General features: G+C 44.5%; 4 protein-coding genes across 7 annotated transcripts in view; 2 read left to right on the top strand and 2 right to left on the bottom strand.

Annotated features, from left to right (window-relative positions):
- cdh27 (cadherin 27) overlaps nt 1-6,363 on the bottom strand; it is an 8,053-nt gene extending 1,690 nt beyond the window's left edge. Inside the window, exons 1-11 of the mRNA XM_035631420.2 lie at nt 6,286-6,363; nt 5,598-5,720; nt 5,162-5,311; nt 4,597-4,738; nt 4,355-4,518; nt 3,751-3,882; nt 1,439-1,621; nt 924-1,237; nt 706-848; nt 383-607; nt 66-287 (exon numbers count right to left, since the gene is read on the bottom strand). Coding sequence (XP_035487313.1) covers nt 66-287; nt 383-607; nt 706-848; nt 924-1,237; nt 1,439-1,621; nt 3,751-3,882; nt 4,355-4,518; nt 4,597-4,738; nt 5,162-5,311; nt 5,598-5,720; nt 6,286-6,306 — 1,819 coding nt within the window. The 5' untranslated portion in view covers nt 6,307-6,363. The remainder of the gene's footprint in view (nt 1-65; nt 288-382; nt 608-705; nt 849-923; nt 1,238-1,438; nt 1,622-3,750; nt 3,883-4,354; nt 4,519-4,596; nt 4,739-5,161; nt 5,312-5,597; nt 5,721-6,285) is intronic.
- Nucleotides 1-12,677, top strand: part of LOC118309377 (protein LSM14 homolog B-like) — an 18,105-nt gene extending 5,428 nt beyond the window's left edge. Inside the window, exons 11-12 of the mRNA XM_035631431.2 lie at nt 12,055-12,179; nt 12,421-12,677. The gene's annotated coding sequence lies outside the window, so the exon portion shown is untranslated. The remainder of the gene's footprint in view (nt 1-12,054; nt 12,180-12,420) is intronic.
- On the bottom strand, nt 7,087-20,024 carry LOC118309379 (dysbindin-like). The gene is made up of 4 exons (XM_035631434.2): nt 19,758-20,024; nt 8,215-8,367; nt 7,982-8,125; nt 7,087-7,895 (listed from the first exon to the last, which is right to left on the bottom strand). The coding sequence occupies exons 1-4, from the start codon at nt 19,798-19,800 to the stop codon at nt 7,630-7,632; spliced, it is 606 nt and encodes a 201-aa protein (XP_035487327.1). The 5' UTR covers nt 19,801-20,024; the 3' UTR covers nt 7,087-7,629.
- LOC118309376 lies at nt 19,618-27,755 on the top strand. 4 transcript variants are annotated; one of them, XM_035631427.2, is made up of 6 exons: nt 20,051-22,298; nt 22,599-22,625; nt 22,743-22,806; nt 24,190-24,315; nt 24,399-25,588; nt 26,271-27,755. In XM_035631427.2, the coding sequence occupies exons 5-6, from the start codon at nt 24,539-24,541 to the stop codon at nt 26,640-26,642; spliced, it is 1,422 nt and encodes a 473-aa protein (XP_035487320.2). In that variant the 5' UTR covers nt 20,051-22,298; nt 22,599-22,625; nt 22,743-22,806; nt 24,190-24,315; nt 24,399-24,538; the 3' UTR covers nt 26,643-27,755. The 4 variants fall into 4 exon arrangements, with proteins under 4 accessions (XP_047188649.1, XP_047188651.1, XP_035487320.2 ...); XM_047332694.1 differs by having other exon boundaries at nt 24,091-24,315; XM_047332693.1 differs by lacking the exons at nt 20,051-22,298; nt 22,599-22,625 and adding an exon at nt 19,618-19,875 and having other exon boundaries at nt 22,626-22,806.

Genomic DNA, 27,755 nt, shown 5'->3' with positions numbered 1-27,755 from the left:
GGAAATGGACGCACATGTTTGCGTGCGAACAGATACTAATTCAAGGCACTGATGCAGTTTCTTACAGAGTAGTAAAAACACCAGGGCAAACACTACGCCTATTCCACCATAGGCCGCCCTTGTGGTGGTGTTTCGGCGAGCTCGGCAGTTCTCCGTCACGGAGCAGTCGCACACGGCCACTCTGAGGTTGTAAATGCCAAACTCTCCCTGCATGTCACTGATCTTCAGATCAATTGTGTGTGGTCCCGCATACACACTGGGCTCCTTCACCAGACCAGCTGTGTAACCTGTGAGGAAATAATCATAACATTTGATGGCTGTTTGTTGTTGTTTTTTTATGTATTCTCTGTGATATTTTACTACATAGGATGGGTTTCTCTACCATGTGAGGGACTCAGTTTCCATTTTCCTTTGACATCCCCCAGCAATTCAAATGTGAAAGGCCCGCCGTAGGGGTTTCCATCCAGGTCAAAGGCTGTGATGTTGGTGGTGGTAGGGCCGTCAGACACGCACACATCCAAGTTGTGCTCCGCTGGTTGTGGCACGTTATCGTTCTTGTCAGTCATATGGATTTGCAGTGTAGCTGTTCCTGTCAAAGGTGGCACCCCTGTCCAGAAGTTTTATTGTTATTTTTAAACAATAAGCCACACAAAGTAGTGGAGTATCTCCACTACTTTGTGCAATTTGCAACCCGTTGAGTCTTACCATCATCCACTGCATGTATCAAGACAGTGTAGACACCGTTAACGACATGAGGAGATTCTCTGTCTGTCGATGTGACTGTTGTGATGTCGCCTGTGTGGGGATCCACCATCACCCAGCCAGCAGGGTCATGCGCTACCTTGTACCTGCGGACAAATGCGTAAGCCGAGGAGGAGATGCCACATAAAAGCCGAAATATTCCAAGGTTAAATCCCACTTACACAAAAGAACTTGTGCGATTGCAGTCGGCATCAACAGCGGTCACTTTCTCTACCCAGGTCCCGGAGGGTGAGTTCTCCTCCAGCGCGGCGATTTTGTAGGTCACACTGAACACCGGGGCCTCATTGGCATCTTCTACATTGATGACGACTTTTACAGAGTGAGGTTGACCTGCATCAGGACCCTCCCCTTTACTGGTGTCAACCATCCAGAGGCCCGAGGGTGTCCTCTCCTTCACTTTGCAGGAGAAATATGGCAGCTCATTTTCCACAGAGATGGACAGTTCCCTCTGTGCTCCCTTCTCAAAGTTTAAAGGCTGAAATCATACGGCAAGGTATGTTAGATGATTCATTTACGTGTCCCGTGCATGAAATGTTCTCTCGTTTCATCAAAGCATAGAATTTGAAGACGTTAACTTCAAATGGAGCCGATGTTTTATGACGGAGGTGGTAATTACATGTCAGATAAAGTGCTGGGTGTCACTGTAATGTAAAGCATGCAGCCTAACAGCACGCACTTTTACAACTGTCAGGATTCCGTCATTGCTGTCTGGGTCTGTTTCAATCGCGAAGTGTCCGCCCTCGTCACCATGTATGGTGTATCTGGCTCTCCACGCCGGGCTGCTCGGGGTGTCTCCGTCTGTCACGTGCAGCCGCAGAGGAGAGGACCCAGTCGTCTCCTCCTTCACTTTGCTGGTGCCCTGTAGTTTGAATCCACATTTTTTGAAGTACTTTCAACATCATGCAGGTACTGTACACGCACTGGAGGTGTTGATAATTGTGAATGTTTTACCTATGATCGTGTTACTGTTAAACTTTTCACAGGATAATGGTTAAGCAGATTCAAAGTGTATAAAAATATGATTTTTCACGCATTTGACAATTGAAACTGAAAAATTATGCTGTGGAGTCATTATGAAACCTTCAACACTTCATTCACACTTTGTTATCTTCTGTATCATCCGGGGAGTAGTCATTTTTTTATAGTCAACATTCGTAGGTTTTCGCAACTGTTATCTTCATTAGCTCCCTGTCTAAACCTCGATCTGTCCCAGTTTTTGGATAAGTTGGAGGGTTCATTCAGGAAGATGTTTCACAGATTTGATCAAATCAAAATCGCCAAAGATGACGATGCAGTGGAGAGGTGTTGAATGTCTGCCCGCTGCGCATGACGCTATGGGCGTTGTCATGGACGACCCATTTCCCAATAACTTTTTTGTTTTTAGACATCGGAATGTCAAACCACTGCCATTATACAGCATGACAGCCATTTAGTATTTCACAGCTGAGAGTTACCAAAAAAATTAAAGGTTTTCCTTTTCAATAGCTCACTCATTTATGAAATTATTGAAATTAAACCACCTCGTGTCTGTGACATCCTCTCACAGCTTTCACAGCTGTTAGTTTGTGAAAAAGGCCTTAGCAAATCCCTTAGCATTGTTATCTGTGAGCATTTAGCTGCAATATGCATATTTAAAGGTTTTCTTTTTCAATAGCTCACTCATTTATTAAGTTGTTTACATCAAACCACCTCATGTGTCCGGGACATCCCCTCACAACTTTCTCATTTCTCATTGTTTTGGTTATGCAATGGGTGACACAGTTCTTTTGTGCCGAGTCACAATGTTTCCACGAAGACCACGTCCCGGTGGCCAAGAGAATAGTGTGGTGAAAGCAAAGCTTATAGGAGACCAATATACGCATTGATGATGTCGTTTGTTCTTTCACCAAACTGTGCAATCAGTTTTAATATCATGACAAGTTTAAGACAAAAAGTTGTTGATTTTCTTTTACAGTTATTATCTCATAATTAAAGATGGGCCCCTTATGCCCATTCAAGAGAATTTTAGAAAATGATGCGAGCAGGTGAGAAATCACTGTCGGATTACTAAATGGGCAAAGTGGGTTGTTTTGGCCTACATAATTCTGTTGACAATAACAAACTTGGACCACTGAAATATGGCACCAGCTATGTCAAATCCTCCGTCACCTCATCCTGTGGCCCTGGTCTTGTTTGGGGGCCACGTGTCCACATCTAGTTTTAAGGCCTCAACTGTTTTAGTTTACAATGTGATCAATTGTTGTAATTTAGTTTTTCGTCAATTTGCCTAATTTTTCTGTCAAGTAATTAAAGTGGCAATGGACATTGGCCTCGCTTTCACTATGTAATCCAAACAAAACAGGAAGAGGGTGGCGATTTGGTTTTCCTTTTGGTTACTTTCCCCAGGTAGCAGAAATAATAGATGTTGGAACAACTGGAGTAACTCAGCGAGAGAAAGAGGACTCGAGAGGGTTGAGAAAAACTCTACTTGTTTATGCAAAAAAAACCCCTCAAACTACAAACGTTATTACTCCATATAATATTGTAACAATTTCACTGGACCTTTTCAGTGGACAGGCTTCTGTCTTCCCTCTCATTTCTAAACTGAGGTTGATTGTTTCGTGTCCTGTGCTGTTGGTAGTCGAAAGGCTCTGAGGAAAATGATCCAGTCTTTGGGACAGTGGAGGCAACAGTAAAATTAACTAATTAAAATATTCAAATTGTCCTGGCAACGCTGAAAATTGTGATATTTTATGTTTTCTATACTCAAAAACTATAACTCACAGAGAATTAGATATACCAGTAAGTGTTTTTGTCATTTTGCTTTAAAAAATGAATGGGTTGTCAAGATTGTTGCTAATAAGTTTTTCTGTCAGCTGATTTATCAGCTGACCATTTCAGCTCTTGGAGCACTGGTGGGGAAATAATTCAATTCCAACATGTGGTGGGAGTCAACAACATTCATTTTTTTCAAGGGGCGTCCTCGGAGGCTAATCTGGCCGTGCTTACCGTTTGTCCGCTGATGGTTGGCATGTGGTCGTTGCTGTCCTGGACGTGCATGACTACAGTGGTTGAACTGGACAGGCGGACTACTTCACCGTGGTCTTTGGCCTCAACCAGTATCACGATCCTTTCAGCCAACTTGACATAATCAAATCAAGAAAATGAATTATATTAGATCATCTACACACAACTGTTTACCGAGCCTGTCATATTCATATTGGTATCATGTGTCCATTTTCTTGCAAAGTAGCTTCATCATTTTTGTTTTAAATTTGTTTAATTTATTATAGGCATAAATCTCTAAAATATGATTTTTACAACAAATCCAGTCTTGCCGAAACAATCTAGATACTGAATTAAATTGCTTACAAAACCTATAACTCACCCTGCAGCTCATTTAAGTAGAATTGACCATAAATATTTTTTTTAAATCTTTGCTAATATTTAGACCCATATTTGCTTTGAACAAATATGTTATGCATATTTGCATAAATACATACAACACGTCATCTTTCACGGACTCTAATAAGATTAATAACTAACGTAACAGGAAATGCTACTATCATTCAATTAAAAATGCATCTCACATATTTATAAAAGAAACCCTTGCCTCATGGTCCAAACATCCTTTAAAGGAAATGGCTCCAGATTCCTCAATGAAGAATTCAGTGTCTGGAGAGTTTGGCGATACAGATTTGATTTCATAGTGGAAGGTGGAGTTTGGTGTCCCTCTCTGGTCTCTGTCATAGGCTACCACAGTCAGGAGAGGGGAGCCTTTTGGGAAGGGATAAAAAATGTCTTCATCAAGTAGTGCACAAAGGGGGGCAAAGGCATATTTACTAGATCCTTTACCTTGCGTTTTTTCCTCATCAACGCTAAGTTCAAACTGGTCCCTCTGAAATAGTGGTGGGTTGTCATTGATGTCCAGTATGGCAACCTCAACTCCTAATTTAGTGTCAATTGATAAATCCTGTCGTCTGGCCTCAAATTTCAGCTGTGGATTGAACCAGATGACTCAACGTTGATCACAATATGAAGAAAAAATAAGATTAAATTGTTGGATATTGTAATTGTGATACCAAATGGGGTAAAATCAAGACGTTGCTCCAATTATACATAGACAATTAATTGACAATGCTTTCTAAAGAAAAGACCAAATATGTATATATATATATATATATATTATATTTTACTTTTTTTAAATACCAAAGGGAAATAGCAACAGTATTCTATACAACGAATATGCATCATGCCTCACTTTGGACAGTGTACCAACTTTTACTGTGAAGGAGCTGTTTTTTTTTATACTGGTCTGGGCACTTTCCTTTGAGGTTATTGCTTAAACTCATAAAGTCAACACCAATAACTAGTTTGAATATAGACAAGCTCTCGTTGTGTAGTATGTGTCGAGTCCAACCTGAAGCTTGGTCTTCTCCTCATAGTCCACAGCCCTGTGGACGTACACGGTGCCAGTCTCTTTCTGAATGGAGAGAACCCCCTTCGGCTCCTTATCCACTCCTTCCCCATAGAGATCAAAGTATATTCGATAGTCCCGATTGATATTTATCTACAACACAGCACCAGACCCTTGTCAGTCAGCTCTGAGGATACTTGGATTCATCATTTTGAAACTTTCATGATACAAAACTCATGATCTACATTTGGGTACTGAAGTTAAACAATTGAACTATAAAGCCGATTACTGACAAATAAAGACAGACAAAATGTCTGCATTCACTGTTACAAATTGGTCAATCAATTGATGGTAATTGTTGTTTGAATTTAAACACATGAATACTTCACCTCTTCCGGTGAAACAGTATGTGTTGAAACGACTCTGTGATTGTTCTCACCGTGCCCAGCACATATGGGAAGGGCCCCGTATGCCCCTCCTCAATTGTGAAGGAGTCAATGATCCAAGACCTTGTGTGGCGTTTCAGCAGCTCCGAACATGTTGTGCAAGACAAATAATAAACCTGAAAGCCAAACAGCCAAACAAAACCTGAAGAGTCTCGTCTTCACAAGGCAAGCTATAGTTCTGTAGAAATGTATGCTTGAAGGCAATAGGCGGGGGCTCATCATTTATGACATTAATTCTCTTATTGTGGTCATAGTTGGTGGAGCATTTCCTATGATGTGCTCGCATATACATTATCGCATCATATATTACACCTTAGCATACGGCCGTACAGAATATTCTTGTCTTGTTTTTCGCATTAAATAGGTAAATTCTACACCAGTTAATTTTGGACTTATAGACCTGTACTGAACCATGGGCTGCACATGCATGTAATGCATGTCCGTAAATGTCGAGACAGGCGGTGCTGGAATAAGGCATTAACTGAAAAAAAATATACTATATTTCTATATGTTAATAAAAACATTGCAACCGTATTGCTTAATTTATGATATTATATAATACGTGATATTGACATATTGCTGATATTGAGATGAAGCTGAGGTTATAGTGATTCATTGATTATCATAGATTGACTTTAAATAAGTATGACAAAAAGATTCAAAGTAAAAGTTGCCACATACCAGGAGGTAGAAGCGGAGCATGATGCCTGTTCAGTTCATCCACCTCCGAGTGTCTGAAAACAGACTTCTCTGTCACTCCAGACCCTTCCCTCTCAGCATCACACACCCACACTTGAACATAATAATCACTGTGTGTGTGTGTGTGTGTGTGTGTGTGTGTGTGTGTGTGTGTGTGTGTGTGTGTGTGTGTGTGTGTGTGTGTGTGTGTGTGTGTGTGTGTGTGTGTGTGTGTGTGTGTGTGTGTGTGTGTGTGTGTGTGTGCGTGCGTGCGTGCGTGCGTGCGTGCGTGCGTGCGTGCGTGCGTGCGTGCGTGCGTGCGCGCGCGCGCGCGTGCGTGCGTGCGCGCGGCAATGTATTACCTTCAAGTGTGTCACTGTTTGATCACAGGATCTTTGAACACATTGAATGCAGCTTTATTAAACGCTGCTTCAGTTAATGATCAACAAAATGTCGTATTTGCTAAGTAATCATTACTCTCAAAAAAAGAGTTATACTGTACAAATATCCCTTTTCACTTTTTATTCATTTTAATTCTGTGTGATTGTTCTAACTCACAAAGTGCGTGAGATGTCCAAGATTTGTTGGTACCCTCCTGATTCTACGTACATGAATTTGTCTCAGTGTTGCAAAACGTGGAAATTGGTTGTGGTATTTTCATGAGGCTGCTCTGCTAGTTCTGGTTTTGGCGTCTTCAGACTTACCCTGAAGCATCATTTTTTTAAATTACTGTCAGGAAGTACAGAGGCTGTCTTTAAGTATCTGAGCTCTTGTTTAGGCAAGAATTATCCAGGACCGGTTGTGTTGGTTCTTAAAAACACGAGAATAAACATTCCTTTATTGTTAAAACAGAGAAATTTACATGAGATTCATTTAAAACCAGAGCTAGAAAAGAGTTTGCATCATTAGGAGGATGTGTAGCCTTCAGAAACAGCACATTTAACATTCTTTCTCCACATTTACCTGAAGCCATACTTCATCCAGTTATTGTTATTCTCACTCCTGTCTTTGCTTTACAGTCCTGGTTGTGGTAGTACCGGAGAAAAAAAATGAATCATTCATCAATCGTAAATCCTGCGAGATAAGTGACAGAGGAGCAAATGTTGTCCTTCAAACATTTCATCACAGGAATGGAAACGGGTGAGAATTAATCTCTAGTTCATAGTCCCCACCTCCAAAATAAACACAACACAACAACTCATAAATCAAAGGAAAGGTTGCAAGGAGTGATAAGAGCCAGTTTGTGGAAGACGGTTGTAGGTTGGAGTCACCCCGCCCCCCGCCCCGCCCGAGGTGTCGGCTGCCATGCTGCGGCCAGGTGGAGATCCATCACCAGGGGTGTGCGTCCTAGGAAGACGACGATGGAGTCTGGGTTTTCACCCTCTCTCTCTCCGGAGCTGCGGTTCGCCTCTTGACTGTGCCGGTGTGTGTCTCCTCATCGTCTGACGCGACAACAGGGGTGTCTCCGCCGTTGGCGTTGGTGGTCTGGCTGTCGGAGGAGGAGTTTGAAGATGTGGAGGACATGCGGGACTTGGCATCAAGACCCTCGAGGACGTTTCGGAAGAGTCCATTGCTGATGACTTCCTCGTTGTTGTTGTTGTGGTTCCCACGGACTGCGAGTCAGATGAAAAACATTGTGAGGGATACAATTTTGCTCCTACATTTCTGATAATCTCTGTTTTACTGCTGGTTTTCATACCGGGCAGTGGGGGCGTCAGCACTCCCTCTTCTCCTCCAGAGCCGAAGAAAACATCCAAAGCCTCCTGGTCAGAGATGTCAGTCAGCTCCATCTGGTCCAGCATGTCCACATTCACCTCCATGGATGAGATGCTGCCAATGGGGGCTGCAAGAAGAGAGGAAGTTTAGGATATTCTCATATTTTCCGCTCCCTCATATCAGTGTGCTCACAGAAATGCCACCGGTCCAACTCACGTCTCTTGTAGTCCCTGATACAAAGGTGTGCCGAGGACAGGTAGACATCCACATCGTGTTGGAAGACCTCCTCGAAGAAACGCTGTCTCTCTCTCAGCTTGAGCGACTGCGCTGCATCCACATCTGGGAGCCTCTGGCCTCGCTCGGTCTCCGCTGGCAAATACAACAGAAGGACAGGACATTAGACATCTGGAGTCGCTCCGCCAAATATCATGTAAGGCTGATTTCAAATCAAACAGAACACATGGAGTTTTCCCAAACCCATTTGTTTCTCCGGTGTCTGTGAGCAAATTACTGGCTGTTGTATGACGTGACACATACTTTACACTCGCACTGGGGTCAAATGTTAGCAACCAGAAGGGGGGGACATTGAGCTACAAGTGGCCGGTTTAGGGAGGTGGAGTTTGCTGAGATTGAATATTGAAATAAAACATAGCAAGGAGACACGATGACATGACAGTTTCATGTATTGTTGATATCTTAACTGTAAAATAATTGGTATCATTGGCACCATTTTCCCCATAGAATTTTCAATTATGATTACTTCCCCTGACACATGATAAAACAAACGGAAGGTTAATTAAACAAACTGTTAAAACCTCAACACTGTACCAGCATGTCAATTCTATAAACCAGACCTGGTCGACAGAATGATTTGCAAAGGCAGCCTGTCAGGTCCTTCACTCGTCACTATACCCCCTCATCATCAGAATCATTGTAATAAAGATGAGTGCAATGTGGAGGGTGAACTGTAGTCATGTCAGTGACTGTGACGACCACTGAGATGAAAACAGCATTTACAATTGGGCTAAAATGTATACATGTATATATGTTGTGTATAAAAATACAAAGCAAGCCACCAAGTTGAAGGACATTGAATATATTTTGGAGAACATTCTAATATGCTTTCTTGTCTTTGAAGTTGGATGAGATTGATGCATTCTCATGTCTCATGTCCAACTCTCTCTGTGTTTCCATTCTGTTTCCTTCAGTACTTAATATCCATATGCTGCATGGTCATTAGAGCAATGTCTGAGTTTTTCAGGAGATTCTACAATCTGTGTAAGCTGGTATGGCTTAGAGGGTTACACCATTGACTTTGGTTAAATAAGGCCGGGGTTTCGATTCCGATATTTGTAAGGTGCGTTGGACAAAAGCGTCATCAAAATGAATATAATGTAATGCAATCTGCCGCCAGTCATTGAACTAATTGGATGAGGCTTCTAAACTGGGAACGGAGTGAAGATTATCTGGCCTGCGTCGAGAGCAGCATGTCTTAGTGGCTCTATAGCTGTAGCACCGGGTGTCGGAGAACAGACAGACATTCAGCTCAGGAAGATTACAATACAAGGAGAGGAACGGATTCCAGGGATGCCTTGTCTCAGACTCAGAAGAGAAGATATTCCTGCATACTGAGCTGAACGTGTAACTGCTTTAGTCAGGGGAAATCTACTGTCACTGCCCAAAATAATGCCGATGTTGCCTATAAGCATCAACAGGTTGCCTCCTTCAGAGTGCTACATCAGCACCGCGCCTCCACTGAGTCGGGAACACGCGTCTGTGGTGACGGCAGGACACGCGGCCTGTCACTGCGGCTCTGCGCTGCCCCGGGTGACGGCCTGTGTCCTGGGAACAGGGAACCTCGCTGGCTCTGATCACACGGGAGGGAAGGGAGGAGGACGCAGGAGACGCGTTGCTCGGTCCAAATGTTGCAGCATTAGACTGACTAGATGTCACATCTGAAAGAGCATGACACACCAAAGACAGAGAGCAGGTGTCACTGTGGGTCCCCTGCAGGAGGTGAGATGTGTGATTGCGGTTATGCGAGTGAAGGAGTTTGCACTGAGAAGGCGAGTCATTACAGGATGCCTGCCCAGTGTGGTCGTCTCTGTGGCGTTTTTGTCTTTGTTGAAGATGCGGCTCTGAGTCTATGGTGCGCAGCTCATCGCACCGACACACAGCCAGAAACACTGCTGTCTGCGGAGTCTTGAGGAAGCGAAAGGGAGCAGCGCTGACGAAGCAGGACGTCAGTCACAAGCAGGGGCTGGCTGTTTGACGCGTGTGTTCTCGAATGAGAAGGGCCTCTTGTTTAATGTGACCGGCCGAGGAGAACGTGTACTGGATGTGGCACTGTCCTTCAGCGCAGACAGCTGCTTAAATAGTTCATTTTCACCGTAAACCCGCTCGAGGAAAATGATGCTTTTCATCACAGGTTAAAACAAATTGCTTGTGCTGAAGTTTTTCGTCCCGCTCAGTCAAACACTGATTGATCGCACAATTGATTGTTTTTACTTAAAGGGCCGAGGCCCGTGGACAGCTAAAGGTTAGCTACAGATGCATAACCCCAAATTGATTTTTGCTTCCCTATCCAGTTCTTTTTCCCATTGAATCACCCTGATCGATGTGGCTTTCCACGGCTGCGGACGACCCCAGTGACCTCTGATTAGTGCAACCACTCACACGTCGCGAGGAAGGGCCTGAGCACAGTCTCCGCTGCCGATGAGATCACATGTCCATCCTGTCGCAGTCTGACCACAACCCAGAGTCTTTAGTGTCGTGTCACAAGACGTCTGGAGGGTCCGAGGCTGCTCAGGAGCGAAGACCGACCTGCATGAGCTTCACCTGATATTCTTCATTTTGTTCTTGCTCTCTGTCTTAGTCTCTTTTTTTTTTTCGCTCTCTCTCTTTCTTTCTGTCTTTTGAGAAGATATTTGGAGAAGTCATTTAGCACACTTAAATTTGGAAATACAGCAGTGTTTTTATTTCCCATTTACATCTGTGGGGCAGGTACATTTACAGTGACCACATATTATTATCTTCAGGTTGCCATGATGTTTTTGTGTCTGTCTTGTTCCGTTATCTGCTCGACAGATATTTGGTGGTGCTTTTCTTTGTCTGTTTGTACTGCATGTCGAGACCCATTTAAATGTAGAGACCATTTGGGGAGGGTAATACTTGTGTTTGCTTAATGTTTTACTGGTTTCACAAATATATATTGTGGTCGATGGCGTTCTAATATATGTGGGTATGTGGTTGTTTAGTTGGTTACTTTCACTTGATATTTTTTCCGCAGATCTTTTCTGACCATCTTGCATTCTTGACCAAACCATTTGCCAACATTTTGTATTTAGTCAGGCTTACACTTTTTTATTAATACGGTCAATTAAATATCTTCTGGAATTTTTTATTGGAGGAAAGACCATCCTTCCTTTTCTTTAAATAGGAGAGCAGATAGCTCTTTGACAGTATTTCTGCTGTAACACATGTTTTTCATTACAGGCTAAAGTAATAGCTCAATAACATCTCTCTTTAATAGCTTCCTTATGACATATCATGTCGATATCATCAGTGGCCTTGTTTACACCAAAAGAACATGATGATATATTGATTTGTCATTAATCAGATCAGTTAAGTTTGAGAATGTGATGGATTTGCCTCCATGGGGCCCATCTGTATGCACGATTTTATCTATTCAGCTCCCTTTTTGTCACTCATTTGACCTGAAAGTTTCGAGAACACAGTATTTAGCAGGGGGTCTGAGAGGGGATCGTGTCTGTCAGTGAATGCACAGATAGTGGAGGGCTCCATGTCAGTGATTAGTCTCCTAGACCAAAAGCTGAGGACTAGCCCGATGTGATTCTCCCTATAGCGTCTGAACCTACCATTAACTATGCGTAGGCCTAACGCACGACACAGATGCACCACCTCCCTGCCATTTTGATTTTTCCCAAGGTTGTTCGGGAGATGGTTGCTGTGGTAAACATGGGAGAATGAACAACACCATGGTTTATTGCCTTGTGTGTCAGTGACATTGTGTTCACTTCCTGTTCTTCCATTCAGATCTCTGGCGGTGGAAGCACACATATTTTTCTGGGCCTGGGAACGGGCGAATTTCTGGATGGAGAGTTTCTAAGATGTCCTCTTCAAAAGGGAGAATCCACCGGGGGCATATAAATAGAACAAAGGTGTAGATCCTGATTACGTATGGGTTTCGCAATTCTCTTTCTCTCTTCTGTCTATCTTCTCTCTGTCTCTTTTTTTCTGTTATTTTTTGTTGCTCTTGCTGTGTTTTTTCCCCCATCTGTTTTTCTCTCTATCCTCTGTGTCTCTGACATATTCTGTCTTTCGTTGTTTAAATGTTCCAGTGTCCTTTCTTTCTTTTTTTCAATCTTTCTTTCTTTCTTTCTCTCTCTGTCCCCCTGTCAGTCCTGTCTTCCTTCCTCGGGGGACTCGAGGAAGAAAAGGTCATAGATCAGGACTCAGGAGCCGCTGGACACGCGGAATGACTGGGACAGACTGAGCCAGAGAGACAGCAGAGTGGGCCGATAGTGTCTGCGTGCCACTCTGCCTCCCCACATAAAGACAAACCCAGATCCTCCGCTCAGGGGGCAGCGAGAGAAAGGGCCCATTCAGCGCTGGACAAAAGCAGAGATGTAAGGGGAACGGGACTGGCCCGCACTCCTCGGACATGATGCCGGTTACAGGAAACCTTTTTTTTTGGGGGGGGGGGGTGAAGCAGAGGGGGATACGCCTTAACTCTTAAAAGCCGATAAAAAAACAATCATCACATTGTTGAATAAAAGACATGGCTGTATCCTTGTGTGGACTGCAAGGATTCCCAGCAGCCTGCATGTCATAGATGTCTGTGAAACCGGTGTCACGATGAGACAGGCTTCTCAGACGAGGCCGCCACAGCTGCCTGTCACCTCATCACCTCATGATGATACAGAGATCACTCACCGCTCTGCCTTTGCTGTCTTCAAATTGACCAAATCTTTGTTTTTCTAGTGTGAGAACAAATAATGCAGTCACCCACTGTGTTTGTTCAGTATCTGCGTGTCCTGCGCCTCTTTCCCCTTGTCATGTTGTCAAGGACGGGACCCTCACACGCTGGTTTAGAGGCACCAACTGCACAAACAGCAGTGGGAACACATTGATCTGGAGGCTAAATGAGGGGATGGGAGGGCTTGGTGTCACCCACAGGCTGCCATTAGCCCTTCACTGTGCTAAATGAAAATGTGAGCTCACAAGGCAAACTCCCCTGCGACAAGGGAAGAGGGAAGGTCAGTGCAGCGCAGCGCCAAGAGAATCGCCTCTGCAGATGATCCAGTTGTTTTGGTCGTCCGGGCTGCATGCTCCCCTCGGGGGAACTGTAGTCAAACACAAACTCCAGTGGGAACCATCGTTTCCTCCTCCGTTTTTGATTATAGAGCAGTTTTCCAGATTCTCTGTTTGATTCCTTTCATCCAAGATGAGCTTTTTTCTGTTTTCTTAATGAGAAGCAGTTTCCCTATACAAACGGATGAGGTCATCCCTTGTTTAAATAGCTCTGGTGGTGGTACATACTTCCATGTGTGGCCTCAGCTTTTCAGATTTAAATAGCAGGCAGTGGTTGAAGCAGCAAAAGAAAAAGTAATGTCATTGCTCTCTCACGGCTTTTCCCCCAGTTTTCCTCTGAAGACAAGTCTCAGTACGGAGGCCAAAATGACTTATTCACTCGTGAATAAATACATACTGAAATAAATACAGAATAACATAAAAAATAATCATACAATTAATGAATACAAGTTTGACTAAATAAATAAATGTGAAAATAAATACAAAAATAAGTAATTAAACATGTAATAGGATTAATATATATAGTGCAAAAAACTAATTCAGGACTTAATAATTATATGTATAAATAAGTTAATATAAGAAAACAATGTTACAATCAATACAGAAATAAGTGATTAACAACTGCATGAAGGAATTTTGTCAGTTGTTTTTGAATTTTTACAGTACACTATTTCTTAATTAATTTATTTTTGTTTATGTACCTCTACTTTTCTTTTTAGCACTGATACACACAAAACAGAAGTATTAGTAGATTTGTGGGAAAGATGAAAATTTAATTGAAGACATTTCCCTCATATTTCCCAATCAATAAATAACATGCATTTCTTTAGGTATGCATTTAATCGATTTATTTTATTTTACCTTTGATTGTCATATTGAATTATGAATCTGTGTTTGAATCTGTTTATTGATCGACTATTTTTGCCCCCCCATACATTCAGTACTAGTATAGCTCTTGAACACCTGTTGGCAAAGTGACAATGTGGCGGACGTGAAACTCTAAGGGAACACTTAGAGATTCTATTTCACATGAACTTTGACACTGTGACAAGTTATGGCCGTGTGTGTGTGTGTGTGTGTGTGTGCGTGCAAGGAGGGGGGGAGGGGTAAACACAGAAAGAGAAAGAGAGAGAGAGGAAATGTCAGGAACACTTGCAGGAAGAGTCTAAACACGAGGAGGAGGATGTCTGAAGATAATTTCAATGATGGGAGAGAGGCCAGTCAAAAGTGAATCAACACATGGCCGTGGGTTGTAAGAAATGGCGAGGACGGGGAGAGGCGCTTCTGCACATCCTCATTACTTGAAGTAAGTCTCCTCTTTACCTGCCAGCACAACAATGACCTCAGCAGCAGCAGCAGGCTGTTTTACATCTACAGCTGGTCATTAGTGGTTCGGTCTCGTTGCTGAGACTGTCTCAGTAATTAATGGTGTCTTAATGGTTATAAAGTACAGTGCATCGACTGGGTGGCCACAGGTAGGAGAGTGATCCTTGCACACGCAGCAATGCAGCCACAAAGTGCACAACAAACGTACATCTAGTACTCCAAAAAAATATATATATATATGTATATATATATATATCTTTGAGCCTTCTGGTGCTTCATCACGCTCTGATGATCCCTGTCCAATCGCGATGCTCGTGTGCATTTCTTCATCCATCCAAACACAAAAAAAAAATACCTTGAAGTGAAGTGAAACAAGCAGGTGGTGGCCACGCTTGTTGAAAAAGGACAAGAACATTGTCGGAGACTATGCAGCTGCTCTGTCTCACACTTTTTTATTTTTGGTTTCTCTCTCTCTCTCTGTTTTCTTTCCAAAAGCTGCCATTTACTGGGCTCCAGTTGCAAGGTCAGTGAATTATTTATGGCAGCTATTGATGTGTGATTGTGTGTGTGTGTGTGTGTGTGTGTGTGTGTGTGTGTGTGTGTGTGTGTGTGTGTGTGTGTGTGTGTGTGTGTGTGTGTGTGTGTGTGTGTGTGTGCGTGTGTGTGTGTGTGTGTGTGTGTGTGTGTGTGTCTATCTGGTCTACATTTCAGTGCATGCATGTGTTTTTTTTAAATATGCATATTAGGTCTGGCTTCTTTTTTTTTCTCTCCGGGACAAAGCAGTGTCCAGCACCATTAGCCCAGTTTGTCGGGACAACAGTGGCATCAGTGTTAACCCTCTCCTTCCTTCCCTCCCGCCTGGATTACGTCCCGACGAACAATGGGACCGTTTGTAGGCCAGCGTCCTGTCCCGCTGCCCTCCATAAGCCCACAAGAAGACCGTTGTGAGTTCTGATCAAACACAATAGGCTTCACCGGCCGACGGTATAATGACATCTCCATGTTCTGTTTCACATTTACAAATCTTCTTATCCTGAATAACTTTGCAATGATTAGTAGAATAAGGGTATTTGCCATCTGACAACAGCCAATGTTGTGAAGATCTCTGTCAGTGCAGTAGAATTACACACAAGTTGCACAGCCACATGTGAAAGTAAACAGCATTAATGAGTTTGTTCTGCTTGTTAGAGCCAAGTGCATCTGGAGTGGTTGGCAACCGACCGACGGAGGACAAGAACGGCACGGTTAAGCTCAGCAAATCCCTCACTCTTTTTTTTAAATCTGATAATTAAATCTGCAATCGCACGCAAAAAAAAAACCCACTGGATTATCCAGTGAAGACGGGGAGAAAGTGTTTCTTTCTCCATTAAATCCTCCCTTGCGGGCGGACTTCTCTCATCGCAAGACACTTCGACATTCACACCGCTATCCCAAAGGTTCCTCCTGCAAAAGCTGCACTGCCCCTTCCAGTAGTTGTGAGGGAGGTTTAACAAATACCTCCCTCAACACGGTGACAAATACATTCTCTGGTCGTTTGGGTGGGCTGAGGATTTTAGCCGCATTACTGCTCTATTGTGTCTTGTGTTTTTTGCATAAGGTACAAGAAAAAGTTTAACTATGATTTGGGTTTCATAATACTTTTAAATGGGAACTTTTGATTAATTTTCTCTTGGTGGATTTCTTGTCTATTATTTGGATTTTATATATTATTAGTCTATTCTACTTTTATGCAAGTCGTCCCTTCTGAGGGTCCGGTCAAAGTGTCCATCCTTATCTACTATTCCAATCTACTATTCCTTGACCTCAGTGGAAAACGTCATGAGGTCAAGGAAAGGTGTGAAGGAGGACTGATGGGACTTAGGAAAAGCCGACAGCGCTGCTCGGAGAATCCGACTTGACTTTTCACTATAATACGTTATCATGCGACGACGGAAGTTATAGGTGTGTGTCTGCAGTGGTGAAACTACAAATTTCCGAAGATGAACCACGTCATCATACAATTTACCGTTGCATATGAATAATTTACATTTGATGGCACAAGGTGGTAAAACACACTAAAACATGCTGATGGAGCCGCTGCGTTTTCTTTAGTCCACGACAGACGCACGTCAATAACATCCACTTTTGCATAATGACGTAGTATATTGTAAGTCAAGTCGGATTCTCTGAGCACCGCTGTTGGCTTTTTATAAGTCCCATGAGTTCTCCTTCACACCTTTCCTTAACCATCCATCCATCCATCGTCTACCGCTTTATCCATTTAAGGGTCATGGGGGGGCTGGAGCCAATCCCAGCTGACATTGGGGACAGGTCGCCAGCCTATCGCAGGGCCACATACAGAGACAAACAACCAGTCACTCTCACCTTCACACCTACGGTCAATTTAGAGTCACCTTTCCTTGACTTCATGACGTTATCCATTGAGGTCAAGGAATAGTAGATTGGAAAGGAGAATTCGACCGCACCCCAACATTCAGCATTCATCTTGAGTTGTGTTCTTCGCGGTCTTGTTTACCATGTTCACAAGAAGAGTCCATATGGACGTCTCCCTCGAGTGGCGACCTCTGAATTTTCATGAGCTCGTGAGTTGCGAGGCCTTGGCTTCCGTTTTCAGAAATGGCCATGGAAGTTAATACATGTAGTTGTGTTTTCATTTGTACTTCTATATTACGTCAGAGGAAAATGTTCTACTTACAAGTAGCCATTCCAACAGCCTCCGTCATTAGAAGCTTTTGCATTTTAATGCATTACATATTTTGTCTGCTAGCTTGCTGGCCGCGCGATGCCGACGGTAACTGTATTAATACTCGCGTCCATATTGCCATTGGCATGCAGTGGTGATCTCACAACTTGACTGTCGAGCACTCAGTATACACGGCTTCCAACACCATAATCACCGGCTCACGAGTTTGAATGCAGCGCTGAACTACAGTATGTTCACCAGCTGGTCACTAGCTTTGTCTCAACGTGACGTACAGTCCATTTTAGAGCTCGATTAATTCAATAACAATTGCTCCACAAAAAAGTCAGAGGAAAAGGCCTATGACTATTTCCAGGTGAACATTCACTTACTCCAACAAACACTGAACTTTCATGTGAAACAAAAGTAAAACAGAAAATCTTCACCTTTGAGAGGCTGGAACCAGCAAACGTTTGGCTTTGAGAAGTGACGTAAACAGTTAATCAATTAGCAAAATAATTGCTTTGGATTTTGGGGGGTCGTTAAATTCACTAATTGTTTCAACTCTTGGTGAGCTTAGTGTGAGTGAATCACAGAGGCCGTGAAACAAAATAATGATCTGAAGTTGATTTAACAGCATTTACTGATTTCCCTCATTAATTCCTTAGATCATTAAGGGGTATCAGTTTCCTCCCAGTGACTCAGACAACACATTATTAACAGACTGAACGTGTTTACACTTTTGGGAAGAGTGTTCTCGTGATGAATCACTGCTGTCTCTCTGTGCAGGGCCACTGAACATGACTGGAGGTGCTAACTGTCTACGCACGCAGGATTCATCTGACCAGTGAGTAGATGGATTTGTTAGAGACCTAATGAGAGGAGCTGGTCCCCCCCCCAGCATGGTTCCATCTTAAGTCGACTCACAGCAAACCGTGCAGCTGTATGGTCCTAATCCTATACCTTCTTGACATTAGTATTGTCATGGTTACCACATCATCGTGCTGATGTTGGCATTTAGCTCAAAGCACTGCTGTGGCTTACTGCAGCCGTGGTTAGATTGACTGCAGACTATTGAGTTGCCATTTCCCAACGGGAATGTTTAAATGCTCTTGAAGCCTCCTTCAAACTTGTGTTGTTTGAGAAACGATGAATGAAAAAAATGACGCGTCAAAATTAAAAAAATGAATCGTCTATTCTGCAGAATGATAAAGGAGGTTGAGTTTGGTCCCGTTTCGATCTAGTATAGCTCAGATATGAGTGTATCCCTCAGACAGAATGTGATTGATTAAAGATACAGTGCAGACAGTTCATAATATGGATTTTTACTTCTTTTTGCTCATCAAACAGCATCAACCTCCTCAGTCTTATGTAGGTCAAGTCCAAGGGGGACTGAGCTTAGACTGCACGGAGAATACAAACATTTCCTTTTACACCCACTGCTGACTGTAACATGTCTTCTGCAGCTGGTCAGTCCTTCACTCCGCAGCACACCGATGTGCCTCTCCCGGGGACACTCCCACAATGATGATAAAACAGGACAGAATGCTCTATGGAGGCACAGGGGGCCGTGGGGGCTAAGCAACAGGTGGGAGACGTCTTCTCAGGAGTCACAGCCCTGACCGGCTTTTTTTCCTTCTTTTTTTTTTTTTAGCCTCATGAGATCACAGACTGATCTCATCGCAACTAATTCAACCCCAGGTCCCATCTGGGTTGGTGTGTCTGCACGGGCCGAGCCGCAGATCCCACTGCAGTCGGTCGGCTCTGATGGGATCTGCAGACACAATCCTATTAGAAACAGGAGATCTTTGTCTGGAGCTGCGTGTTGGCCCCAATCCAAGCCTGCCTCAGTGTGTGTGTGTGTGTGTGTGTGTGCGTACGCATGTGTGTGTGCGTGGGTGTGGATGGGAAGAGAGTGTGAGACCTACTCACTTGGTATAAGTGAACATTACTCAGGGTGATGATTCAACATTCCTGTCTGATTTCCGTTGGCTGGCACTTCAGCCAACATTAACAAAACGGCCGCTATTTTGACAGACTGACTTCCACATCAACAGACACACGCCCGCAACATAGAAGAGCTGATTTGTGTTCTTTCTAAAAAATAATACACTAAACACTGATATTTTTTTTTTTATCAAGGAAAGTCAAAATGTGGCACAAGCTGTGGACAAACTTCCACTAGAAGTGCGCACACAAGTCCCACTGTAAATTGCAGGGTACGTTCAATCTGTGTGTGTGTGTGTGTGTGTGTGTTTGTGTGTGTGCTCTACTTCTGCCGACCAAATACGGAGAAGAATTGTTCTCCTCTTCAATGTCCTGCTCCACATCTGACATGGCATGTCTCAAAACATCCACCTGAACTAGAACATGCATTTCTGCCAAAGGTTCAGAAGTTTCAATAAAAAGGATTACTCACAGGGTAGGCGTTTGTTGTGCAGGTTGGATGATGAGGAGCTCATGTTGATGGAGAATCGTGGGAATGTAACAGATCACTGTGTGTGTGTGTGTGTGTGTGTGTGTGTGTGTGTGTGTGTGTGATGGCCAGTCAGCCCTGTGAGAGTTCAGCGGAGAGGCTTGCCGTTCATCTCCCACCTCCTCTGCTCACTCCAACCGGCCCCACAGTGACCGATGCTGGCTGCCGCCCTGCCGTCCTGCTGCTCTCCCTCCCCGCTTTGCCTCCGGCTGCTCGGCGGACTGTGAGCCACTTGGATGAGGCGAGAACAAGTTTGTGGCTTTGTGGAGCCGACCAGCTGACCAATGACAGGGAGGAGGGAGGAGCTGAGGGAGAGCGAGGAAGGGATTGAGAAGAGGGAAGGAGGGATTGTGTGTAACAGAGTGGAAAATACCAAGGAGAGACAGACACATGCCTTTGTTATTTTTGTCTTTCTTACCCCCACCTCCCCTCAGCTTCTTCTCTTCCATCTCTTGTTCCCTGACTCTTTATTTTTGCAGATTTAAACCCTCTCGACCTCTGTTTCACCTTCACGGTCAAGGCGATAAAAACATGGTGTTACACTTACGGACACAGAATAATCTTTTGGCTAGGAAGTTGTCATCATTATGCTGCTTCCTTAATAATAAATTAGAATAGTACTGATATTTCTGAACAATTAAAAGCTTTTTCGAGATTCCTTTTAAGGTTTTTTTGAGGGACATTGTGTTTTCCCCAGAAAATATTGCACCTAGAAGTTAACACAGGTATTTATTTATTTTACATAATCATAAGATTTGGACACAATGGGCAACTAGTGGCTTGAAACATACATGTCCCTTGCCTTTGACTATAATTCTTATTGGTGTTGGTGGAAATGTAACTCAGATAACATTAATTAATCATTTAAGATCATATATGATCAATAAAGATTTTAACTGTTGCACACTATGGTAAAAAAAAAAGAAAACCGATTATAAAAGAATCGTATTTCTCCGAGGCATTTTTAATAGAAGTGGATTACTTAGATTGTAGTGGAGTCAAGATTCAAGACCACAGTTGTATCAGAGAGTCTGTGTGCCCTGGACTCCATCTAGCGAAGAGGAGGTGTCAGTTCCACTTCCTCTATGCTGAAGTAAATTTTTGCATGCAGAGGCTTCACAAAACAGCATGACATCACTGCTGCCTCTTTGCAAACACTGCATCAGCACTCGAGGAGAAGCTTTGAAGCAGTGTATTGCTTCAGCTGCAGGCAGGATATGGCGCTGTTGTGAGTCCTCGCAAGAGTCTGCACAAAATAAAACTTATATTAATCATGCACAATCATTTTGATCGACGACAGAAGTTGCGGTTTGAAACAGAACGTGTTGTTGAAGGCAAACACTTGCTTATGTCTCTACATGCATAAGGTAAGCATGAAAACTCCCACTGCTGAAACTCCCACTGGGCATCTGTGCCGAACCATGTGAAACTGCAAAAATCAGGTGATCGCCTGCTGCATCAATAACTGATGTAGCAGTTAGGAAGTGGTGGGAGTGATTGGAGATTTCTATCAATAAAAACACACGCTTTGTCAATGTCAGCGGTTGTGGTTGTTTGGCGTACACATGTGCAAGATGTGGCAAACGCTGCGATGCGAGGCCTCTTAAAACCGTAAACTTTCTCTGTGTGCGCGCGTGTGTGTGTGCGTGCGTGCGTGCATGTGTGTGTTCCAAAAGATCAAAAAAAAAACAGAGAGTGGGCAGCGGAAGCATGATGTGACTCAAAGTGAGAAATCCTCTTCACCTCAGACTAAATTATGTGTGGGCCTTGTCATGACAGGGGGTTCACCTGCTGAGGCCCTGCAAAATCAATAGCCGGGACCGGGGCTGCTGTGCAAAAGCCAGGTCCTCTTTTCTTATGCTTTAATACGAGATGTAAGAGATTGGTGAAGAAGACAGCAAGGAAACGTGTAGACAGTGCGAGCAGGCAGCAGGCACGAGTGACAGAATATTGCTTATTTTGACGGCGGTTTCATGAAAGGCCTCCGTTTCCCGCAGACGGTCATCTCCTGCACTGAACGCTGACCTTTGAGCTCTTTTGGTCTGAAGCAATTCCTGACCATTTCAAAGCAATCATTATGTTTGACGTGTCGCTCATTCGGGATGAAACGTTACTCACATCCGGCCCCGGGGGCGAGACGAGCAGGGAGAATTCGCAAGGGAACGGATCCTGGGCTGTCAGACGGCAGCTGCGGTGGCGACGTGCCTGTTTCACAATCCCTTTTTTCTTCTTTTTTTCCTCGCACGAGTGTGTCCAGGCTAGTCTAAAGAGCGGTGTTCCCGCCCTCACTACGCCAGGCAAACGCCATCAGGCAGTCATACGCCTACCATCAGCTGAGGAGTTGCACAGCAGTCTCATTTCTAATTATACCCGCAACAACAGGGAGCTACATGAGGCCAGGGAGAGAGTGTGTGGGATATGGAGAGAGGAGGGTGATTACAAATGGAAGAGAGGCTGAGAGTGCTACTAAGCAGCAAACACAGGGTGAGCAAGTTCAGATGTGAGAGATTGAGAGGGAGAGAGAGAGAGAGAGAGAGAGAGAGAGAGAGGGAGAGACATGAAATCTGTCTGAGAAAGGTTAACAGGACTGACTGAGTAGAGTGGGAGTGTGAAATGTAAAAGCGAGTAGGAGGTGAGATGAGAGAGAGAGAGAGAGAGAGAGAGAGAGAGAGAAAGGGAGAGGGAAAGAGACAAGAAAAGAAAAGGTGTCTGGTAGACTGAGTCTGTTGAGCTTGTCTGGATGCTTCTGTTCATTCTGCCGTGCTTCTCCCTTTCCACCTGCAGCCAGGCAGGACGACACGAGGCAGACAGGTGTGTGTGTGTGTGTGTGTGTGTGTGTGTGTGTGTGTGTGTGTGTGTGTGTGTGTGTGTGTGTGTGTGTGTGTGTGTGTGAACGTCTGAACGTCTGTGTTCTTTCTGTGAACACAGTGGGATGTGCTGTGTGAAGACGGATGCGCAGAGATTAAGGATGGACGGACGGAGGACCATGTAGGTAAGTCTCCCACATGAAGCTTCTCTGATAAACCATCTTGTCTTAATGTACGTACGGAGACATTCTGAATATGTCGTTCAAGCCGGTTATGGCATGTGTGCACTGGTCTAACTCTGAATGCATGTTTGAGGAACTCTTTCTTGGGATTCGGCACCAGAGGTTACGTATTGGATGTGTTGCACTGCGTAGACTAAAATAAAAAAAAAATCATCAAGTTGATGAAATGCAATGTTGTCACTACTGATATGCAAAACATTTTATTATCACAATTGCTTCACTGTGTACACATTTCCATAGATTAACAACCTGTTGTGAACTCAACAGCCTCATAAGGCAGTTGAGGCAGAGCGACATGACGGCACAGGCCTGTTTGGACCGTGATCTGATCACACCTGTGTGTGTGCGTGTGTGTGTGTGTGTTGGTCGCTGTACAGCCAACACCTCGATGCCATTTGAATAAATTTACATTTACACTGTGGGCATTTATCTCACAAATACTTATCTATTTATGTCTCACGGTATTACAGTATGCCGGGTGCTCACACAGGACTGTCAGTGTGAGGGTGTTTTGTGCTCACACACACACACACACACACACACACACACACGCATAACAGAGAAACAGCTCATATCACAGACATCCACTGTCAGAGGGCGTCACAGAGGTCCATTCAGCAGCAGCGATGTTGATGACATAATTCAGGGCATTGAGATGAGCTTTGCATTTACAGGCTGTAAAAGTCCTGCTCGGCTCTTGACCTCCCTGCATCACTTTTTTGTAAATATGTCTGCAGGGCCGTCGAGCAGGTAAGAAATTGCCTGTGTGTGTCTGTGTGTGTCTGTGTGTGTGTGTGTGTGTGTGTGTGTGTGTGTGTGTGTGTGTGGCTGCAAGGTGCTTATATTATATCTAGTCCTCCTGTGTATACTGACTCACTGCGCATTCATGTATAGGGGGATGGCTCGGTAGCTTGAGGTGTTTCGAAATCGCGTCAGTCTCCCCAAGAACGATGGAGAGAGGCCGGAGCTGTGTGTTTATCGTCCTGCACACTTTGTTTTTCACTTCCAGTGGAAAGCTTCACGTGGAAACTTTGATTGAAATGTATGATAAACCTCAAAGGAAGAGGAGCTATACCGACATGATCTTTTACCTCTCACTTTACACCCACCCTCAACCTTTTACTTTGCCCCGTCCTCTCTACGCGCATTCCTTCACCAACCACACGGTGCAATGCTTTGTTACCATAGTGACTTCCTTTTTCTTTCTTTCAACAAACGCGTCATCAGATGTCCATCACCTCGTCAATACGGCAATTGGTGGTTGAAGAGCCTTCAGTTGAAGCCGATGGCAAATTTGTTGTTGAGATGTCATGGGGATGTTTGCAGGCAGTGATTTCACCTGCATGGTGGCACATCCAGAGCGGAGGGGTGACGGCTGGGCCATCTGTGAACAACACTGCGAAGAGAAAGAGAGGAAGGGACAGATGAACAAAGAGGGAGGTTGAACGGAGGGTAAGTGATTTTTTTTTTCCAGCTTGACACAGTGCGGAGATATAAAGTTGTTAGTAAAAATGTCTGTTTCTCCTTCTCTTCAGATCGTGACGACCTTGGACCAAACTGTCTGCCACTCTTGCCAAGAGAGACTAATGGAGTCTGCATCGCATGATCGCAACACCTCCTCAACTTCTGCCGGAGGGCCTACAGTGTCAGTCTGAGTGACACGCAGCGCGAGCCAATGAGTTTCACACCACACCAGGTTCTAGTCCCGGACAGGGACAGCCTTCCGCTGAAAAAGAGGGACCAAAGGCTGAGCTCGGTGTCGCAGCCGCAGCCGCAGCCGCAGCCGCAGCCGCAGCAGTGCGATGCAGCAACATTCAAGGCTCCTTATCCGTACAAGAGCCCCAGTGAGTTTAAGACAAAACACACTGGCCCATTCCAGCCAGTGCCCAGACGAGTTCCTGCTCCCTACCAGCCCTGGATGCAAATGCATCCGTCCGCCAGGCCCAGGCCTCATGTGCAATCGGCATTCAGGGAGCATCATGGCTGGCCAGAGTGGAGAGAGTTCAACCCCCTGCACGCCGGATGGGACTTCCCCCACCACTATCAGCACCACGGCCACTTATCTGGCTCAGCTGCAGTCCACCCAGGCCATCCACACCCCCCCTCCAGGTTCAGCCCCATCTCCCTGGTCTCGGAGGGTTTCCGAATGGGCGAAGCGTGCGACTGGGAGCAGCTCAAGACATTAAGGGACAGGAGTTTTCACGCCGACAGGCAGAGCAATGGCAGGAATAAAGGACCATACGCGAGGAGAAGAGACAGGAGAGATGAGTATTTTCCCCGGGTGGAAAAGGCAAGTCCTGCGTCGTTGAGCATTTACCTACCTCATCCTCCGCCTGAGGATCGACGTGACTTGTTGCACAAATCAGCAAACGTTATCCAGCGTCCTGTTTCTGAACATTCCTTCAGAAGGGTTTCCCCTGGCGATAACTCAAACAGCGCCTGCACCTCCATGAAAGAGGGCAGCCCCGGGATTCCCTCTCTCGAGCAGCCGCCCCCGAACCGTTTCCCCTGGCTGCTGCCTCACTTTGTGGCCGGCTCTCTGATCGAGCTCCGAGACGGGCGGCTGAGACCGGTGGAGCACTTGCAGACGGAGGACTTCCTGCTGGGATCGCTGGCCTGTCCAGACCTGCACCTGAGCTGCTGCACGGTGCAGAGCATCTTCCCATCGGCCTCCTCCGCCTCCACCTCACGCCTCCTCATCCTTCTACACGAGCAACAGTCGCAGGTGACGGAAAATCACAGTGTAGCATTCCACATTCATAACAGAACGCTCGCAAGTGGCTGTAATGAATCGTTCTCCTTATGCGGAATATCTACCCAATGTTGCGTTGGGCTCGTATTGGAATGACTGCGAACACAATGGTATTCCTTTGTTTGTTAAAACCACATTGCAAACATCTTTACGTGTCACCAGCTCCCAATTTTCCCAGACGTTGTTAATTTGACCTTTTTTTTGACAAACAGAGCAAACAAAACAAAAAACACAAGGATTTCAGATATATACATCCGATTCTTCAATTATGTTGAAATTTGATAGATCTGTGCTTTAATTCGAAAAGTATGGACAGATAGATAGATAGATAGATAGATAGATAGATAGATAGATAGATAGATTACACTGGATTTTTCATTTACAGGCAACAGTTTGGTATGTATTTAAAGGCATGTGGTAAAATAAACTAATTGCAAAGTATGAGCCTGAATTTAAACCATCGTTCTACAGTGAAAATATTGAATCGATGCCATACATTCAAATAATTAAAAAAGAACCATGTGTCTTAATGGTTTTAAAAATTCAGCAAAGACAGGTTCTCCAGACTGGAGCACCACCACCCCCTAGTGGACGAGTGTGTGCGCTGCATTTGCCTAGCTCTGTCTCCTAACTGTCTCCATGTTTCTCTCTGCAGGAGTTGGTGGATGTTTATGTGGAGTACCCGTTCTTTGTGCGCGGCCAGGGCTGGTCCTCCTGCAACCCCCCGAGAACTGCCCACCTCTGTGGCCTGCAGTGCCGTCAGCTCAGCGTGGGGGACGTCTGCCTGGCCCTCACGCCCGTCTCAGCTCCGCGGCCGCCGCCGCCGCCGCCACCAGTCGCCCAGGAGCCAAAAACCCCGCGCAGGAAGTCAGAGATGGGGTGTGTGCCCCTAAAGACATCACACCCACGGGTTGTCCCAGGGCCACGGTGGCCGGCAGTGGGGAAGAAGGAGGAGGCAGAGGCAGCGAGGAGGAGACACTGCTCAGCCCCTGAGCTGAGAGGTCCAGGGACTAACTGCATGTATTGAGGAGGGAGTGAGTCAATCTCTTTTAAGCTCTGCTATAGTCATTACATTACATTACATTACATTGTCCAAAGGGACTTATAAAAAGTGCATTCAACCATGAAGATATAACCAAAAAAAAAAGTGCAAGAATTCATCATCCTAATCGTCCTATATTTGATGTCTTTCTACCTCCTGAATCACATTTCTGTGTTTTGACTGTCTTCTTTTGAAAAAGGGGATCTAAAGAAATAAATCTAAAGAAGATCAATAACTCTCAGGATGCCCTAGAGGTTATGTTAGCACATATTTGTCAAGTTGAGTCCCTTTTGATTATGTGAGTTGGATGGGGTTAAAATATTCCGTCCTGTGTGACCACCCTTGTGCATGTGACAGAGCTCTTTTTGGGAGAAAGTGAAAACGTGTTGCCGCTGACCGCTGCTTCACGGACAGTGAGTTTGAGAAAGATACGTTAGGTTCCAAATAATGTTGTTTTAGTTTGTATTCTCTCCTGCAGCACTGTAAAAAAAAAAAAAAATCAGCCCGTATTCCCTGAAAAGCGCATTGGAAAAAAATACTCCCTCAGGCCGTTCACTGCTGGGAATATCATTTAAAGCTTATTTCTCTTTTGCCTAATGTTATGTAAGAGTCCTTCATCCTCACAAATGATAGATTCGTTTTTTTCAGAGGGAATTTGCGCATTGACAATCAAATGATATTTTTGATTGTACGACTAGGACTTTCATTTACGCTTCTACCTCTATTTTCTATTTGCGGCGACAGACATAATTGTGTGTTTTTAACAGTGCCGGCTGTGATGTAATATGCTTTTGCTGGAAGCATTCAGCCTCTCAGTGAATGTCACTGTGAATGCCTTTGTTTGCCAGATGATTATATGCACACATTATGTCAAGTATGCGCTTTGCTTTTTCGTACTGATGCATATTTTCATAGTGGCGACGCTTGTGCTATTCTAAGTGCTTTATGAAGGCACAATCTGTAATCAGCGTACAGCGTCCTGTGAATACGATGTGAATACACACACAGTGCCATGACTATGGTGAGGGGCAGGCAGGTTGCTGTCAACCGAACCGCAGATTCAGTCTTTATCATGTGAAACAGTTTCCTCAATGTTGA

This window comes from Scophthalmus maximus, chromosome 6, assembly GCF_022379125.1.
Source record: "Scophthalmus maximus strain ysfricsl-2021 chromosome 6, ASM2237912v1, whole genome shotgun sequence".
Lineage (NCBI taxonomy): Eukaryota > Metazoa > Chordata > Actinopteri > Pleuronectiformes > Scophthalmidae > Scophthalmus > Scophthalmus maximus.
Note: the sequence above shows the minus strand (reverse complement) of the source record. Positions and strands in the feature narration are given on the sequence as shown.